Here is a 20,387-nt window from a genome sequence, read left to right on the forward strand (position 1 = left end):
ATTAAACACTCACCTGAATACTCCTAGTTCGGATCCCCATGCCCATCTGTAAAGAGCAACAGAAATAGGCACTCATTCGTGGCCATTTCTGAACGCAGGCCAGGGGAGTGTGCTATTAATGGTGACGATGATGATCGACAATGTTTCACAATGTTTCCGACCTTTGAAATGAGGATTTTGTTTTGTTTGTTTACACTGTTGCTTACGTAAGGTTGTTGAATTGTATTTATACATCCATGTTGTAGGCCTATATTATTGACATATTGATCTTGTAGTGCTGCTGCCCTGACATTTAGCACTTTATTCCTCTAAGCACTTTTCAGCACTTTATTTTCCTATGATTCCATGACTGGAAGGTCAACTTGGCACCATTGTTGATCTCCCTCAGTCCGCAACATTCATTATATCCCACCTCCGTTTAATGTGGCCTTTACGTTTTTGCAAGTTGAAGTTGAATCAGTTACCAATGACTCTTCCTAGAAGAGTATAATAAGCTATCACAGAAACTCAAACTCATATGTAAGCATAAACACATTTGTGTTGGTTTATAGAATAATAACCCCAATATTAAAGTAGTATACAAACATTTCAGTCAACATGAAGTAACATATGATGATAAATCTTTTTCAAGACCCGAAGGGCACTGAAAATATCCTGGCATATTTCAATACTTCAAAATTGCTCTCTAGGAAAACATGTTTAGAGCTAACAGAACACAGGCTTCGATTTTTATATAGTAAACAGACTCAATTCTTTGCGTGATATAAAAATCTGTTAGAATAATAAAAACGTATCATAAAATAATATGATTAAATATAATAATAAAAGTTTACAATGATAGCCTTGAACACATATATACAATACCCTGACATATACATGATTAAATAAACAAACATAAATAGCAGCATATTTAATAACAGTAACAGTTTAAGGCATCTTGATTTGTTCAATTGTGTTAACCCTTGTGCTGCCTTCGGGTCACAACGACCCAGCGTTGTGCTGCGACAACTTTACCCAATACAAAAACTAATAAAAAGCCTTTTCTTTTAACCTTCGCGCTGTGGGGGGTGTGAGACAGCCCAACGGTTAAAAGAAAATGCTTCTCTTTATTTTTGTATGAGGTAAAGTTGTCGCGACACGTGGGGGGGTCAAAAAGACTGAAGGGTCACAATGACCCGAAGATAACACAAGGGTTAACTGATGTATATCATGGCTAACAGTAGGAGTGTTAAAGCAATACTGAAATAAATATAGATGTTTGACAAAATGTCTGAACATATAGGTATAAATATGCATTAATGTACATTAATATAAAAATGAAAACCACATCAAACTGAGGAGCGCTTCTCCATCATTATTGACGTGCTGGTGCAGAAACAGGAATATCACACAGCACAATGGGGAAGATCACCACGATTTTTCAGGACCGGCATGGAGACAGAGTCACCTGCAAGAAAGGAGACAAAACCAAAGTGTTAAGAGTGCAGCTAGCAAAGCAAAGCACAACATCAGATTCTCTATTGAAGGAAAAGGTGGTCATTACCATTGAGCTAGATATGCTCCTAATTGATCATATCTTCAATGACACCTTACTGCTTCAACAAGAATAGAAGCCCTGTATCACAAAGAAAATTGCAACTAGACTGCTATTACTTCACACTGATGCCTACAAGCACATCGTAGTTCACATCGATGATGGAACAGTTGGAGATGGAGAGAGATGTGTCAGGGATGGTCAGCGTCATTTCACTGTAGGCCTGCAGGGTCCCACTCTTCACAGGCTCTCCTGTTACTGAATCCAGGGTCTTGCACTCTATCCTTACGGATGTATCCAAAGCAGAATACTTCTGGTTCTGCACGAGAGTTGCATTCGGAGTGGCACTCCTCAATGAAGAGTTTCTGAACTCGCACGCAATTTTAATGGTTTCCCCTTAGGTGAAAGGTCAATTTAGTATCAACAGTGTCTGGTTATTTCCGTGTACTCTCATGTTGTTCAATCAAGGTTTAAATACATGTAACAATACAGCTATCTGACTTATAGACTTTTTGTAAAGCTCTCTCTTGGAAATCGCTTTGGATAAAAGCATCTGCTAAATGAGTAAATGTAAATGTAACAAGCGTGTGTCAACTAATGATGGAACATGAAACAATGACAGTGAGTAACTGGTAAACGGTACCTGGGACGAAACCCTTCCTGTCCAGGTGCACGGTCATTTCGACAGGCCCAGAGGCACAACACAGACCCCACACCATGTGGCTATTTGACCCAGACAGAGGTGCCTACATCCACAGTCACACAAACATGCTTCACTTCAGTTTTTTTCACTCATAAGTCAATATCATCATCTCATCTGTGGTGACCTGAAAGGATGTAACACATAAAGGATGTAACATATCATTTCAGGTCACAACAGGTAAATATTACATGAATGAACAACCAAGTGGATGGCTTACCAAACAGACTTACCAGAAGCTGTGGGTGGTTGGAATCAATGTGTCTTGAAAAGTTGAATTCGGTTTCAAACACCTTGGTTATATGCAATGATCTGTGTATCTCAACCTTCAGGAAGTAGACCACACGGCCATGTACCCCTTTGAATGTGGATGGGAAGTCCCTGCAGAAATATACTTTATGGATTATTTATTCCGATTATCTTCAAGACGTTGTCTTTGTCTTCAATTGTGTTTGTAAGACTATATTGTATCACGGATGTTAAGATGGCCTACATAAATAGTCAGGGCGTTCATACCCTTGTGGCAACTGGAATGTAAAGGGGTAGACCTGGGCCCCTTCTTGAAGTACTGTACGACCAATCGCTGTTGATTTAACAGCTGCTTTGATTAGTTGATCAAAGTTGCTGTCGATCAAGTTGCAGTTTGCAAGTTAAATGATCGATAAGACATGCATACCATACCATTGTTTCCTGTGATGACCGTGAACAAATCTATTTCGGCTTTATGGGTATGTGTCCGAGTCCTACGACGACTCATCGTACGTGTTGTCCAACGAACTTCAGCTTTCCCGTTTAATGACATGAAAATGGACGTAATGTTTGTTACTCTCTTAACGTCGAAGGAGATATGGCCGGTCATAGGGTCGCCACTTGAGAAACTGGCCCTCGAATTGAATATGTTAAATTTCAAATTGTAATGAAATTTGAAAACGGATCCTGAAAAAAAACAATTTTTATACACACACAATCCACTGCAACTACTAGAAGTCTTCTGAGGATTGTCAAAGTTTCAGAATAAAGGTCCCACTCTACTGCCACACATTTTTGTGGTAGTAAAGGATTGATGCATGGTCCACAGATATGAGCATGAAATAATTGCAATATGAGAGCACCTTAAATGCAAATATAAATTAATCGGATGAAGTATGTATGTCACTAGAAATTGAATTGCTCAATTTGAATCATTCCACAACAAAACGAAATTTGTATTATTGAAATAAACCTATAAAACTGAGCAATTCAAATTCGAATATAAATTATTCGAATTCAGTTTCTCGTGAGATATTTACTCACGAGAAACAAAATTCACTGATATATACTGAAAATAAAGTATCCAATTGCTGTTGGTTATCTAACAAGCAAGCGTTTCATCCATTATTAGATATTTTTCTGATTCAAACTATTTGGTTGTTAGTCAGGCAATCCCTCCTTTAATATAAATCCGTTTCAGATGCCACTGCCTTAGGAAGTCCAACAGAAACACCATCTTAGGTAGGTACCTTCATTTATAGACACTAGCAGTTATATTGGAACTCACATTCAAAATAAGTCAGGAAGCATAAAAAGTTATTGTGGCTTAAGACCATTTGATTTATTGATAAAGTGAGTAAACATCTCTGACATTTCAAACTACATGGACACCCCATTGTACACTGTATTTCCCTGTAGGATGTTTTATCAACTTAAAAATTGGTATTGTGGAACACTTCCGTTTTTGAGGTAGCTTTGAATAAATACATAAATACAAAACATCTGACACACACACATGGTAACATTACCGCAAGCAGTATATCTTACATCAGCTGTTAAAAGTGTATTGGGATGTGTTTTTTCCACTGAACACAATACCACTGACATTCAAGTGTAGCCAGGAGTAAACCAGGAGTGTTGACAATATTTAAATAAAATTACTGACGTTTGACTAAATGTCTTCAAGACAATATTTAATTCTACTCTAAAATAAGACCATCTGACATAAATAATGGATATATGTGACAGCATATCATCTCATAATATATAAGCCATTTGGAACTTTTTGATTATTCTTAACTATGCACCAATATTAGTAATGACTACACTGCTAAACTAATACTGGTAGGGACAAAAAGATAGGGAATCTGCACCAGCTTTCTGGCACATTTCCTACTCTCTCACGCACACGATACATCTTATAATTAAAAACATCAAAACGAGTCGATGTTCTCTAGTTTTGATAAACATTAGTGTCTGGTGATGTGTGAACAGGAAGATCACACATCACAATGGGGAGGGTTACCGAGATGTCAGTGGACCAGTCGATAGACAGAGTCACCTGCAATGAGAAAGAAGGAGTATGAGTACAGCTGTCTAAAAAAGCCCAGAATCTGCTCCCTTTAAGGAAATAGCTGTCATGATCGTTTAGGAATAGAAGTCCTATACCACAAAGCTTCAGAAAATTACAACCAATCCGCATTCATTTCAGACTGATGCCTACCAGCACAGTGTAGACCACCTCGATGATGGAACAGTTGGAGATGGAGAGAGACGTGTCAGGGATGGTCAGAGACATTTCACTGTAGGCCTGCAGGGTCCCACTCTTCACTGGCTTTCCTGTTACTGAATCCAGAGTTTTGAGATCGATTTTCTTTTTGGATCGAGTCAAAGTGGAATACTTCTGGTGCTGGGTAAGTGATGCAGTTGGTGTGGCATCCCTTGTTGAAGCGTTGCTGAACTCACACATGATGGTAATGGTTTCCCCTGAAGTGAACAGAAACAGAAAATGAGTATCCACATTATCTTACATTCCATGTGTGTACATCCTACTAATGTCCAATCAATGGCAGCGAGGTGTTTGTTAAAACTGTACCTGGGACAAAGCCATCCCTGTCAATGCGCACAGTCATTTCGACTGGGCCCGAGGCACACCATAGACAGCACACCATCTTGCCTACTGAGCCTGACAGAGGTGCCTAGAAACCACACAGTCACATAGACATGGATAACAATCAGTAACATTATGATTAACATGCGTCACTGCACAACACAAAATGTGAATTTTACGTTATGATGTAATACAAAATTTAAATACAGGGGTAGCTATTACGGGTAACCATCAATCTTACCAGAAGCTTTGGCTGGTTGGCATCAATGTGATTTGCATAGTTAAATTCCACCTGAAACTCCTTGACAAGATGCCATGGTCGTCGTATCTCAACCTTCAGGGAGTAGACCACACGTCCATGGATCCCATGAAATGTGGATGGGAAGTTGCTGTGGGGATAGAAAATACTTTATTTACTGGGAGTGATCTATATCGATTTTTGTATACCAATTGTGTGTCTTAAATTAGCCTATGTAAAAAACAACGCAATTGCAAAACAAAGCTGTTAAAATACCAATTAATTTACGGAACTGGTTTCCAAACTATGTAAACCCATGCAGTCTGCTGAAATAAAAGCGGGTTTGAGTATTATGTGTAATAGCCGACAAAAAAAACAATTAAAAGTAGGCCTATGTTCGAATGTATTGCAATTGTTCTTTACCCTTCCCCCCATACACACGCGGGCTACAACAAAAGGTCAAATGCTACCATTGGTTTCTAAGGTTTGGTTCGCAATTGTATTTTATCTCAATAATTTCGTTGTCCAAAATATTTTGAGAAACCCAGGTCTCATTGATACACATACCCTTCTGGTAGATGGCATGTGAAGGGGTAGACATGGGCTCCTGGTTGAAGTATTGTGGGGCCAATTGCTGAAATTTAACACAACCATTGGTTAGTTGAGTTGCAGTAAATTAAGTTGTAGTCCAACAAGTTAATTAAGTTTACTTAACCCACCAGTGTTTTCCTCCAACACCACCGCTCTGAAATTGAATACATCCTTATTTGCCGAATGGTTTTTTATCCTACGCCTCCGAAGGCTACCCGTACATGTTCTCCAAAAAACATGGGCTTTCCCATTTAGGGATATTTCTATAGACCTAAGCTTTGTTATCGTCGAAAGTACGAAGGATATCTCACCGGTCATACAATCCCCACTCGAGAAACTAGCATTTTCATTTAATGCATTAAACTTTATGTTAAAATCACTAAACGTCTCTTGACGTGTCCCCATTCTTCAGACTTGCACTATCCACATTCACTACTTGGCCGGCCGGCTTGGGGGTAGGATGGTCAATTGAAAGTATGCGCACGCGTAGTTCGTGTCTTCTTCCTTAACCCTTTGTCTACCAAACAGGTCAACATTTAAACATTTCTGATCATAACCGTCAAACATACATTCTACATCTACCTGCCTCATCCAGATTCGCATAAAAAATGTTGGATCGCTGTGGGATTGCATTTGGTTAATCAAAATGTGTGGTCATAGTCGAGAAACACAACACATTTTAAAAAGTTTGTTGCATGGCCCGCCGCTACCTTAATGAGTTGTATTTTCAGTTCTCAACCTCTTCGGTTAAGACGTACGAAGCTGGTGAACGGAGACGTTGCAGTCCCCATCACCTTTCCTCTCTACTCCCAAATTCAGCGTGTATCAAAGTGTAAGTCTTGATTGTCCATTTGGCAACCTAGCCATTGATGTTTACCACGTGCATGTCCATAATCTTGTCAATTTCAACCCACTCATTTTATCCTGGGGGTATTAAGGGATCTAGCAACGTTAAGTTGATGAATGTATTACATTTGACGTTTTCTGGACAAGTCCATTAAGACAAAACTCTTATGTAGGCTATATTTTTGGTCGGCAAGTGTCTCCCATCTCACTACCCAGGATTGTAGCAGCTCAAAGCAGGCCAGCAGTGATGACCCCCACACCTGCTGGAGCTCCCAGCCCCCAGGCCAGAGAGACTGTTCCCCCCAGAGAGGACAGAACCCCACAGGGTCAAAGTGGACGGCGAGGGCACAGCCACCGCCGTCTGCTCCGGTTCGGGGTCCTGCTGATGAGTGTCAGACGCATGGTCAGCAGCCACAACAGGATGGTCCGACGCCTGATCCCCTTCCTGTCAACCATGTGCTCCAGACTGGAGCGCATGGCCGGGGCTGCCGAACGCTTTGCCGCTGCCAGCAGCCCTTCCTCCACAAACACTCCCTCCATCGCCCCCTCTTCCCGCCCCTCCTCCAACACACGGCCGGCCGGCCGCAGTACGTACTCCAGGCCACTGGGGAGAGCCACGGCCTCTGCCGCTTCTCGAACCCGCTCCCACTTTCGCCCGGGGTCACGCACCCATCGCTCTGTGGTCCGTGCTCGGCCAATCAGAAGGATGGGTCTGCCTCGTCTCATGGCCAACCACCACCTGTCTAGATCCAACCCCTCAGCCCGCCTGCGCCGCAGGAGATTGGAGGACTGATGCCTTTTCTCAAGATGCTGGATCGAAAGCCACGTGGCTCCCCTTGTTTCTTGTTCTACTGGTTCATTTTGATAGTCTCTGGGATGGTTTCGACTGTTGTGGCACCCCCAGTGTCTCTGCCGTAAATAAAATAGTCTGCTCTGATCTCTTTATTTTATTTTTTTTACTGGTTAATCCATCAGCGGATGGTGCACATATTGATAGAAAATATATTAGGTGCATACAAGAGTTTGTTAGTCATGAAGAAAACAACAGTGAAATTCTTGTAACTATCTACTCACAAAGCTTAAGTGAAAGTCAAAGCACTTGGAGTGGTTCCTTTACAAATGCCATTATTGCCTTGAAAGCATTGATGGTGTTAATGGTGGTGTGCCCAACCTTTTTCCACTCAGTATGTCTTCTTCCCAACGGACTATGAACACAAGCCATGCAACTGGACTACATGCTTTAAATCATGGAACAGTTCCAGTTAGCCATTGCATTTATCTAAAGAGCTTTTGTTTTGGTCATAAGGTGTTGAGCTGTCATGTGCTGATAAACACGTTTTATCTTGACTGTCTTTTGTCTTGTTTTTGAGCAAATAAAGTGTTGTCATACCACAAGGTGGCACTAAGCCCCCATCACCTCATTCTGTGGCAGCCAATCTCCTTTTCAATATTTGGAAGGCAACAGTGAGGATGCTTTGAACGCACTCTCCACATCAGGGCCGTAATCATAATATTAAAATCTGGTCAAAATGTCCCCCCAATATATTGATATAAAAATATAAATAAAATAGAAATGTGCTACACTACGACAGGCAACCACGCACGCTGTCCGAAATTATCATAATTTAAAAAAATCATTCATAACTAATCGTAAAAGGTTTTCAGGGGGGGATCTTCAGACTCCCCAGCAGATTTCCCCCCCCCAAATGTTTACTCCATGGCTACGGCCTTGCTCCACATAAGCATGGACAAGAAAACAAGGATTCATCCTTGACATATCAGATTCATTGAGTACATTTGAAGTATACGCTGAATATTGACATAGTCAGTAGCATTTGAGATCAATTTAATTGGCCATTTATTGAATTTGTGGCTCTACAAGACAACTAACACAGGGTTAGGTTAACCACAGTTGGCTCATATCTCTCCACACCCACTGTCTGATTATGTGATGGACTTAGCAGAGGGAAATGTGGTCTTCAAGTGCTCTGGTCTAGCCTCAGAGTGAGAGTCATTCTCACTGGGGGGCAGCGAGCCACAACAGACTGAACAAATGACTTGTCAAAGCCCTGAGCTGGCGCCGGGATTGGCAGGGTGAGGGGATGTATGGGAGCCAGGCGTTACACGACGTAGAGCATGTCTTGTTCTTGTAAGAAAGAGAGTTCCTAGACAGCCCCGGTGCTAACATGGCACCCTGCAATCTTGATAGATCCACTTTTACACAAAGCCTTCAAGCAGCTGGCACGTGCACACACTTGACAAGTGCACTGTACTCTTCCCAGTGTAGGCCCATGGCTTTCTTTAATCCTGCAAATTTCAATCTGTTCATTATGACACCGTAACGTGTTTAGGCTCAACAGCATCCTCAACCAGTGCTGGACTGGGACAAAAAAATGGCCCTGGCATTTTTGCTCAGACCGGCCCACCACAATCGGTCGGACACCACCCACCAGTATACCAAAAGAGTTAAGAGATGTGATTGGTTCAGGACAGTGTCTGTATGGAAAATGAACCAATGGGCCGCTGTCCCTGCTTTATGGGACAGTCGTTGGCCAGTTTTAAGTTTCTACAAAAAAAAAAATGTATATATTAAATATCATATTGGCCTCAAGTGCGTCAGCCAACCGGGCATTTGCCCTGTATGCCAGATTACCAGTCCAGGCCTGTCCTCAACCAATCACAAATATACCTCAGTGAGAGGTTTTCAGTAACACGAATGGGGAATAGTATGTATCAAAGGTAGCTCAGCTTTATACACATAATCCTGCAGAAAGGCGATCTGGCTGGTTTTCAAAGTATAAGTCTCTCTGTTGTGGGCAAGTGCTTGGTACGCTCAACTAGGAGGCAACAGGATCTCAGAGGCACCAATTAAGTTCAAAATCTGCTTGGCTATATGAGTTGGTCAGTATTTAATACTTCAGGTAGTAGACTGCACAGCGATGGACCCCATGGAATGAAGATGGGAAGTTCCTTCAGCATACCCTTGTGGTATCTGGGATGTAAAGAGATAAACATGTGTCCCTTGAAGTAGCATACTGTATTGCCAGTCGCTGTTGTTCACAGTATAGTTCATTTAGCGACAAACTTACATCTACCACTACTTTCCATGCTGAGATTGAAGAAGACATCCAATTTGGCTGAATGGGTTTTTATTCTACATTTTATTTGAGATAGGGCTGATTATGGACCTAATGGACTTACCTTACGACACAGGCAGGGATATTGGAACAAAGATGTCAGGAAGCATGAACAGGTTACTGACTTAAGCCCATTTGATTTATTGATAAAGTGAGTAAACATCCCTATGACATTTCATACTACATGAACTACGTTGTGACACATTTTATTATCATTTGTAACTTGATTGAGTGCCCCCGCTGTAAATGTCCCTGTAGGATGTCTCATTAACTTCAAAATTGGCATCCAGGAAAACTTCAGCTTAAGGAACACTTGAGTTTGAGGTAGCTTCGAATAAATAAATAAATAAATACAAAATATCCGAGATAGACATGGTAAAAATATTACTACAAAAAGCAGCATATCTCTAACATCAGCTGTTAAAAGTGTATTGCGATGAATAGGTTATCCCCACTGAACACAATATCAGTGAGATTCAAGTATAGCATAATAAACCAGGAGTGTTGACAATAGAAACAAAATTACAGCCGTTCAACAAAAATGTCCTAATCAAGCAATTCATAATTCTACTCTAACATAAAACCATCTAATATTACCTAAATATCTGACACATATTGTATGATATGTGACAGCATACTGTATCATTTCAACAATATGTTATTAGCAACAACAACGTCAATGACCATGCATAAACTCAAACAATGACACACAATGCTATGGAATTAAGCACAAATAGTGTAATGCCTACATTGGTAACAAAACTGTACATCTAATACTGAGAACAGATCTAGAACACTTCACAATATGGACAAAAACAAGAAGAAATTGAAAATATTCTATAATATTTAGCAATTATCTAGAAAATAAATAAATAAAAATGTTGTTTTTTGCTTTCTGGAAGTAAACTAATAAATACTGAACCAAATAAGGCTGTTTTATCATGACCTTGATTTGGTTTCTGCCACGTATCCTACTCACACACAGTCTTCAAAGTCGTCAGTGTCTGGTGAATCAACCGGAATATCACATATCACAATGGGGACGCTTACCGAGACGTCAGAGGACCAGTTGATAGACAGAGTCACCTGCAAGGAGAAAGAAGGAGTAGAAGAGTAGAGCTGTCAAAAAAACAAAAACCCTGAATCTGCTTTATTTAAGGAAATAGTTGTCCTGATAATTGCGCTTGAAATGATCCTGACTGGCCAAATCTTCATGTGCTTACATGAAACCTTAACGAGGAATAGAACTCCTGTAAAACGAAACTTTTGAAAATCGCGAGTAAACTGCATCTCAGAATGATACCTACCAGCACAGTGTAGACCACCTCGATGATGGAACAGTTGGAGACGGAGAGAAAGGTTGTATCAGGGATGGTCAGCGACATTTCACTGTAGGCCTGCAGGTTCCCACTCTTCACAAGCTCTCCTGTTGCTGAATCTAGAGATTTGTTATCCACCTTTCTGGACCCAGCCAAAGTGGAATACTTCTCGTGCTGCATGAGTGATGCAGTTGGTGTGGCGTTCCTCGTTGAAGCGTTGCTAAACTCACACATGATGTTAATGGTTTCCCCTGAAGTAAAAATACAATTAGTATCCACATTATCTCAGCATGTTCTAATTCAAGGCTTGATTACATTACATTTACATTACATTTAGTCATTTAGCAGACGCTCTTATCCAGAGCGACTTACAGTAAGTACAGGGACATTCTCCCCGAGGCAAGTAGGGTGAAGTGCCTTGCCCAAGGAGACAACGTCATTTGGCACGGCCGGGAATCGAACCAACAACCTTCTGATTAATAGCCCGACTCCCTAACCGCTCAGCCATCTGACCCCCTCAACAGGGGTGCATACGTTTTTTTCCTGCACATGTCGAATCGATTGTGAGGAGGTTGTTCCAACTGTACCTGGGACATAGCCCTTCCTGTCGAGGCGTGCGGTCATGGCGACGGGGCCCGAGGCACACCATAGACAACACACCATCGTTTCTTCTGAGCATGATAGAGGATGCTACAAACCACAGTCACGTAGACATGGATAACAATCAGAAACATTACAATTAACATGCGTCACTGCACAACACTAAATGGGAATTTTGATGTATGAATGACGAAACATTACACAAGTCCGCCTGATGAAATGGATGAATCCAGGTGTATTACATATCAGACAGATACTGTACAGACATCTTACCAGAAGCTTTGGGTGGTTGGCATCAATGTGATTTGCGTAGTTAAATTCCACTTCAAACTCCTTGACTAGATGCCATGGTCGCCGTATCTCAACCTTCAGGGAGTAGACCACACGTCCATGGACCCCATGGAATGTGGATGGGAAGTTGCTGCGGGGACAGAAAATGATTCATGGATCAATAGGAGTGATCTTTATAGATTGTTCTAAATACCACGTGTCTTTGCCTTAAACTGTTTCAAAATCCCGCAATTACAAGGCTGTTAAAACACACAAACAAAAAAATAATGTATGGCAGTGGTTTGAAAACTTGGGGTCAGGACCACATGGCCGGGGGTCAGCCGATATCAAAACGGTTCTGGGAGGAGAAAAGGTGTGTCTGTATCTCAAACCAGGCCGAGCTGATCGAGCTATTCTGTGACCGAAGAGCATTCACAGCAAAATGGGAGATGGTGTTCTAGAATCCCAGAGTCTACATAAAACGTGTGAATCTTAAAATAAATAAATGAAGAATCTAAAATTCCCACCATTCATCCCCTGTTGTGGGAAGGGGCATTTAAAAATTGTATTCTAATATTTCTGATTCTGATTTGATTCTGATTTAGCAAATGTTCGTAATTGCCCTTCCCCCATAGGCCTAGACAACCCCACAAAAATGTCACAATGATTTAATAAGATTGCGTTCGCGATTTAATTTAATATTTCTAAACGGGTTTGTTGTCCAAAATATTTTGAGAAACCCTGATACACATACCCTTCTGGTAGTTTGAATGTGAAGGGGTAGACATGGGTTCCTGGTTGAAGTATTGTGGGGCCATCCGCTGTCAATTGAACACAATCGTTGCTTGGTTAGTTGAGTTGCTGTAAATTAAGTTGTGGTCTAACAAGTGAATTATTACAATTTACTTAACTCACCAGTGTTTTCCTCCAACACCACCGCGCAGAAATCGAAAAAATCCACTTCTGCTGAATAGGTTTTTTCAGTTATCGTCCGACGGGAACGCTTACGTTTTGTCCAAAGAACAAGGGCTCTCCCATTTGGTGATATCGTAATGGACCTAATCTTTGTTATTTTCGTAATTACGAAGGATATCTCACCGGTCATTATGTCATCACTTGAGAAACTGCCATTTTCATTTAATGCCTCGAAATTTATGTTAAAATCATTGAACGTCTCTTGATGTATCCCCATTCTTCAGACTTGCACCATACAAATTCACATCACCGGCCGGCTCGAACGTGAAAGTCTGGGCAGGCGCAGTTCGTGTCTTCACTTACAGTAACCCTTCACATGCCAAACAGAGGCAATACTTTCTAATCATACCTATAACTCTATGAATCATACCCGTCAATCATACTAAGTCTACCTAGTTGGCTATTTGCCTGCGTTCAGCTTTGCATTCGAAATGTTGGTTTGCTGTGGGGTTTCATTAGGTTGTAAGCAAAGTAAGTGTTCATGTTCGAGATAATGAAGTGAGTACTTGAATTATTAAGTATTCAAATGTGTTTGGATTTACATGATCAATTTACATAAACGATACATATTCATTAAATGGACCCAGAAAAATATTTCACACAACATATTGCACAACCCCTAGACATATTAATTGATGCAGGGACAGATTCGTTTTGAATGTTTATTCTTTCTGCACTTTAGAACCCTGAAACTTTCACAAGAAGGAAGAAGCTAGTACTGGAGAATATGAGGTGGGTCAGAAACTAGTGTCAGGGTTTGTGTTGACAGACAGCCTCCAGATGTCCAGAAGGAGGGAGCATTGCTTAACCCTTGTGTTATCTTCGGGTCATTCTGACCCATCAGTCATTGTGACCCACTGTCGTATTGCGACAAATTTACCTCATACAAAAACAAAGTGAAGCATTTTCTTTTAACTGTCGGGCTGTCTCAGACCCCCCACATTGCAATGGTTAAAAGAAAATTATTTTTATTTGTTTTTGTATTGGGTGAAATTGGGTAAACACAACGATGGTTCGTTGTGAACCTTTGGGTCATGTGACCCGAAGGCAGCACGAGGGTTAACTCCCATTTCCTACAGGGCTGTTTGTAACATATGAGATATTTTGGACCTTAGCCTGTAATTGACAAATGCCCAAACATGCAGTAACTCTAAAACTGTTGGCAAGAAATGTGTCTCCCATCTCACTCTACCCAGGATTGTAGCAGCTCAAAGCAGGCCAGCAGTGATGACCCCCACACCTGCTGGAGCTCCCAGCCCCCAGGCCAGAGAGACTGTTCCCCCCAGAGAGGACAGAACCCCACAGGGTCAAAGCGGACGGCGAGGGCACAGCCGCCGCCGTCTGCTCCGTATTCCTGGATGTTAAAACAAATCAGTATATACTTTGGGTAAGACAAAGATTTTGTGATGGTGGTGGTAATTTTTGGTTCAATTTAGGCCCCTCGAAGCACTTGGAGTGGTTCCTTTACAAATGCCATTATTGCCTTGAAAACATTGATGGTGGAAGATGGTGGGGTGCCAAACTAGTTTTCACAGTTTTCCCAAGCGATTATGAAGACACGCCATGATAATGGACCAAGCCATGGCATTTTTATCAAAAGAGCTTTTGTTTTGGTCAAATATGCTGAGCAGTCATGTGGCTTTATGTCACATTTCTGTCTTGTTTTCTTGTTTCTGGGAAAATAAAGCATTGTTGTACCACTAGGTGGCACTAGATCCCCATCACTCAATGACGTGGCCATAGCAAAGCTCTTTTTCAATACAAGGCAACAGTGGGAATGCTTGGAACACATACAACTATCTATACACAAGCATTTACAAGAAAACACGGATTCATCCTTGACATATGATATTCGTTGAGTGTCTGTCGAGTACCTTCAAAGTATACATTGAATATTTACATTTTCAGTAGTATTGACCACCATTTATTGAATTTGTGGCTTTACAAGACACAGTAGAACTAACACAGGGTTAGGGTAACCACAGTTGGCTCATATCTCTCCACACCCACTGTCTGATTATGTGATGGACTTAGCAGAGGGAAATGTGGTCTTCAAGTGCTCTGGTCTAGCCTCGGAGTGAGAGTCATTCTCACTGGGGGGCAGCGAGCCACAACAGACTGAACAAATGACTTGTCAAAGCCCTGAGCTGGCGCCGGGCTTGGCAGGGTGAGGGGATGTATGGGAGCCAGGCGTTACACGACGTAGAGCATGTCTTGTTCTTGTAAGAAAGAGAGTTCCTAAACAGGCATAGTTCTCCACGGCGCACTGCACTTTGCTGTCAGAACAGTGCAATCTTCATAGATCCACATTTACACGGACAAAGCCTTCAAGCAGCTAGCGTGTGCTCACACACACACACACACACACACAAACAAACACACACACATGCTTGACAAGTGCAGCGAACCCTCCGTAGTGTATTTGGCTAAGTCTTTTTAATCCTGCACCTTCAGTCTAGTCATTATGACACCGTAACATCGTGTTTTAGGATCAACAGCATCTTAAAGCCGACACAAAAGTAAGTCATAAGTTGTCGTCCGTAGCCAGCAGCAGATGTCATCGCAACTTCCCTCAAGCTTCCCTTTACCTTACACACACTTTACACCTCACATGCAGAGGAATCGTTCGGATGTTACAACAAAACAGACTGGTACTGTCATTGCACAGACAGAGAGAAACCAAGGTTTGCTAGGCGCTCCAGGGTTGCTAGGTGTTCCAGGGGGATCCAGGGTTAATGTATGCTGTGTTCAGGCATTATTTTGCTGTTAACATCAATCAGTCACACACAGAAAACCGAACACAAATGTTTTTTTTACTACAGTAATTTTTTTACTCTGAATTAAATACCTCTCTCTTGCTGACTGAGGGAAAAAATAAGACATTTATTTACTTTCAGTGAGTTTAATTCCACTCAGTGAGAGGTTTTCAGTAACAGTGAAGGGAAATACTGTGTATCAAAGGTAGCTTAGCTTTGTACACATACACTAATCCTGCAGAAAGGCGATCTGGATGGTTTCAAAGTGGAAGTCTATTTGTTGTGGGAGAGTGCTTGGCACGTTCAACTAGGAGGCAACAGGATCTCTGACAGTGTGCCTTACACAAACACAGAGATGCACACACACACACACACACACACACGCACACACACACACACACACACACACACACACACACACACACACACACACACACACACACACAGAGCCCCCAACAAACACAAACACACTATATTTGTCTCTTTTTTGACCCCTTCTTTCTTTGTTTCTCTCTGTTTCTCTCTCTCACACACACACACACACACACACACACACACACACACACACACACACACACTCTTTACAGTGTGGAGTCGTAAATACTACACACACTAGTGGCTGTGGCATTTATAATGGACTATGTCTCTGATAAGGGTGGTATCAGGTTTATTACAACTCATTGTAGCTGGTCTTACTTGCCAACTCTGTAAACCAACCACCCAGAATACACACACACACAAACACACACACGCACACACAAACACACACACACAAACACACACACGCACACATACACACACACACACAAACACACACACACACATACATCTATCTATTTCTGGATCTTGGAGATCCTATCACACAGTGAGGAACATCAAGTCATCGTTAACGATGACGTGTTGGCTATTTTGACCTGCTTGGATGTAATTTGAGTTCCATCTGGAAACGATGAAGTTATCACAAACTGCATCTTTTTTTCTGGACTAACCTGGTGTGGGAAGCATTGTACTTCTCAAACAAACAAAACAACATTCTCTTTGTGCTGGGCATGCTGTGTGTCCAAAGCTACATTTTTGCTACTCCTGAAGTGGTTTTGAGTGATATAGTCAAACTGGACATGTTTGTGCATGACTTAGTGTGTCAGCCCACACATACAGGAGAGTCTGTGTTCCTCAGTAATGTGTACATCTAAAGTGAGGTGAGAAACCCCAGAAGTTGAGGGGGGTTATCGATCTGTCATTTCTTTTTCTGCCCCTCTCCTCTACTTAATCCACAGGGCCAGGTCTAATGACATTGGAGAGCTCCTCTGGCAGTGTGCGCCGCTGGCATTTGCAATTCTGATGGAGGGGGGGAAGAGAGCAGAAAAAAAATGGAGGAGGTGAAGGAGGGAGGGAGACAGATAGAAAGGGGTAGTGAGGGTAGTAGGATTGATGGAGGAAGGAAGAGAGAGAGCACGAAACAAGTGAGCTGAGAAGAGGACCGGTGTGCAGTGAAGGGATGGAGGGGAAAAGAATCTTGGATGGATGGATTGAAGGATAGATGGGTGGATGGATGGATGGATAGTTGGATGGGTGGATAGATTGATAGATGGAGGGATGGGTGTGCAGCTAAATGCTGAGAGGGAATGGGGTCAAGCAGCGCTCTATGGCACACACGAACACATTCGCACATGTACACACACACACACACACACACACACACACACACACACACACACACACACACACACACACACACACACTGCCGGTGTCACCTTTCCATTAATACTCCACTTACAGCAACTAAGAAGGACAGTGGACGGAAAGAGAGGGAGGGGGGGGTAGAGAAAAGAGACCCAAAGGGGGCTTCTAGCAAATATAATCCAGCCACCTGACTGATAACTACAGTGACGCAGCCATGATGCGGCTCTGTCTCCGAGAACCAGAGAGGTTCACTAATGCATTTCAAAGGAGCCGTTTTTCTGTACTTTCTCATGACTTTCTGCGAACAGCACTTTGCATAACTCCAGTAGGGAAAAGACACGCACAAAAAAAGCACATTTATCCCTTCCTCGAGTTGGATAGAGAGGCAAGGTTGCCTGCATGGCTGTGAAATGCCTCGTCCAAATGGGGCTGTCGTGGCCTTCAGCAATTCGCACCAAGAATTCCTGCAGCAAAACAGGAAGCCACAGAGGGAACAGTTGGCAACCCTAATCTTTTGCAGAGCCTTTGATAGTGTCTTTGCAAACAATGCTGTTCAGGGCTTTGGTGGACCTAGACGGGTGTTGAAAGATCAGGAACGCAGACCTCTTTGAACGTTTCTGGACACCAAAGCTCCGGGCACGAAACACTTACAACCGAGCACAAAAGTGGAGTTATCTCCCAATACCTCAGGTATGTGCTGCCCTTCTGTCACATTCTCTCCCATTCGCACACACACACACAAACACACACACACACACACACACACCGGGTAGATTACCAATCATGCAAACTCTTGCCTTTACCATAACTGTACCTTTCGAAACCTCAAGAACTCACCACTCACCAACCAATGGAATCATTCGAATGCATTCGCGTGTATGTGTGCACGTGCGTGTGCATACGCCCATGTCCACCAGTAGCCTGTTCATCTCATCCATTGCCTCAGTAATGTGATAGTCAAACAATGAGAAATGAGATGTTTGGGGTTTCCTTGAGCTTACCACATGATGAAGTCACAGTGAAAGAATGCAGACCGTTAAAGGCCAACGCGGTTCTTGCGCTCTGCGGTTGAGCTTTAAAAGCCAATACCACCGCCATGAAGTCATAACCACAGCGCGAAACACCAGTGCTAATGAAACTGAGGCACAGCATGGAAGCAAACATTGCTGCATGCACAGACATAAACACACACATATACACACTCACCAACAGACAGAGACACACACAAGCCTACTGCACACACAGACACCACCTATCAAACCCTCTTTTGACTTCTGAAGCTTGAATATCTCGCTAATATGACGACGGCATCGCTGTACCCTCTCAGGGTTCAGAGTTACCTCGGTGAAACAAAAGAGAGCTTTCGTTCTGTCTTCGGGGTAAATCCTTCCTCAGCAATTACCATTCACCTTCAAAAGGCCTCGGCTGGGACGAGGAGGAGAGCAACACTCTCACTTTTCAGAAGGCGCACTGAAGCGTGAGCACAGGGACACTACAGGCAGTGCCAAGCCCCTCTCGCAGTTAGCAACCGGACTGCTCACACACTGTCATTCAGGCACCGCAGAAAAGACCGAACTTAGACCATTTCCCACTTGTCTCTTGTGCCTTGTTGCACTGCGGGGGGAAAAGGCAAGGAGTCTTCTGTGGTAATATGGAGGCTGCGGCACACGACAGGGGATGATTGTAGGCATGTTTCATTGAAGCTAGGTCAACTACATGCCTTGGGCTTGCCTGCTGTTTCTAAACAAATCTGCCAGCATGTGGTCATTGCTCTCCCCATATGGTAGGACCTTGAAACCAAATCCAGCTGACCTAAACTTTCAGTTTGTACTTCAGAATCAGCCTTATTCGCCAAATAAGTTCACACAAACAAGGAATTTACTGTGGCAGGAAGGTAAACATAAGAATCTGAAATATAAAAAGTAGAAAATGTTCAATATTCTAAATAATTCTAAACAACACTATTCGATGTAAAATATAAAATATTAAGTAAGAAATAAAATAAGATGCCCCCTCTAAAATAAGTGCAATATGACTAGGGAATTTGTGCAATATGAAATAAATTGCCAGATGGACTTTATAAATGCGTTAGTGACAGTTGGGAGTCCTTAGCCTTGTTGAGTCATGAGTCAAGACAAACACAAGATTGTCCAAACTATTACGTTTACTATTATTTAGTCATTTAGCAGACATTCTTATTGTCCTGAAGCATACTGATGTTTAAATGCACTTGGGTCACAGACACTGTAAATTATATTTATCAGACAGATAAACAGACAGACAGACAGACAGACAGACAGATATATAACTTTATTTATCCCCTAAGGATAATATAACAAATCTTGCAATGTATGTTGCATAAAATATCTAGTAGTGCTTGGTTAATGTTGAGGAAAATTAAATACAATTACTACTTCTTCTTTTTTTTACCCATGAAAGATTCATATTGGTTTAAGTTATTGTTTTCATCACATCAGTTGAAGGATGGCCACACTTTGTTCAGTTCATTGACTGAATAAAAAATTGGATCAAGTCTGGTTTGGGTTCAAATGAAGTTCTCTGCCGTTTGGAAAGTCTTTTTGGCTGCCAGCATGGAAAGTGTGCCCCCTCTGTCACATTGCCACACACACACACACACACACATGTAGACACACGCCGAAACAGTCCCGCACAATCTCTCACAGTCACACACATCCCCCAACCCCCATCCTGTTTTTTTGGGTCGGACTCATCTGCAGCCTTATTACCCACACTCCTCAGCGGCAGCCCGACCGGCGCTCCAGCGCTCCAATGTTCCGACAGGCACATCAGCAACCAGCACACGCTCCCAGCACCTCAGATCATCAGGAATTTCACCAAAGGAAAAACCTGCCCAGAA

General features: G+C 42.3%; 4 protein-coding genes across 4 annotated transcripts; 1 reads left to right on the forward strand and 3 right to left on the reverse strand.

Annotated features, from left to right (window-relative positions):
* Positions 1–515: 515 nt before the first annotated feature.
* On the reverse strand, positions 516–3,247 carry LOC134015065 (arrestin domain-containing protein 3-like). Its single transcript, XM_062454371.1, has 6 exons — positions 2,916–3,247; positions 2,751–2,817; positions 2,468–2,615; positions 2,178–2,280; positions 1,671–1,930; positions 516–1,447 (listed from the first exon to the last, which is right to left on the reverse strand). The coding sequence occupies exons 1-6, from the start codon at positions 3,091–3,093 to the stop codon at positions 1,421–1,423; spliced, it is 783 nt and encodes a 260-aa protein (XP_062310355.1). The 5' UTR covers positions 3,094–3,247; the 3' UTR covers positions 516–1,420.
* A 551-nt stretch (positions 3,248–3,798) lies between these two features.
* On the reverse strand, positions 3,799–7,308 carry LOC134015376 (arrestin domain-containing protein 3-like). Its single transcript, XM_062454853.1, has 6 exons — positions 6,052–7,308; positions 5,900–5,966; positions 5,336–5,483; positions 5,080–5,182; positions 4,708–4,970; positions 3,799–4,545 (listed from the first exon to the last, which is right to left on the reverse strand). The coding sequence occupies exons 1-6, from the start codon at positions 6,326–6,328 to the stop codon at positions 4,438–4,440; spliced, it is 966 nt and encodes a 321-aa protein (XP_062310837.1). The 5' UTR covers positions 6,329–7,308; the 3' UTR covers positions 3,799–4,437.
* Positions 6,391–7,841, forward strand: LOC134015377 (uncharacterized). Its single transcript, XM_062454854.1, has 2 exons — positions 6,391–6,755; positions 6,964–7,841. The coding sequence occupies exons 1-2, from the start codon at positions 6,638–6,640 to the stop codon at positions 7,560–7,562; spliced, it is 717 nt and encodes a 238-aa protein (XP_062310838.1). The 5' UTR covers positions 6,391–6,637; the 3' UTR covers positions 7,563–7,841.
* A 2,178-nt stretch (positions 7,842–10,019) lies between these two features.
* LOC134015135 (arrestin domain-containing protein 3-like) lies at positions 10,020–13,331 on the reverse strand. Its single transcript, XM_062454484.1, has 6 exons — positions 13,011–13,331; positions 12,850–12,916; positions 12,099–12,246; positions 11,813–11,915; positions 11,214–11,476; positions 10,020–10,992 (listed from the first exon to the last, which is right to left on the reverse strand). Exons 1-6 carry the CDS (start codon positions 13,285–13,287, stop codon positions 10,882–10,884), a joined length of 969 nt encoding a protein of 322 aa, XP_062310468.1. The 5' UTR covers positions 13,288–13,331; the 3' UTR covers positions 10,020–10,881.
* Positions 13,332–20,387: the final 7,056 nt, after the last annotated feature.

Source organism: Osmerus eperlanus, chromosome 28 (assembly GCF_963692335.1).
Source record: "Osmerus eperlanus chromosome 28, fOsmEpe2.1, whole genome shotgun sequence".
Lineage (NCBI taxonomy): Eukaryota > Metazoa > Chordata > Actinopteri > Osmeriformes > Osmeridae > Osmerus > Osmerus eperlanus.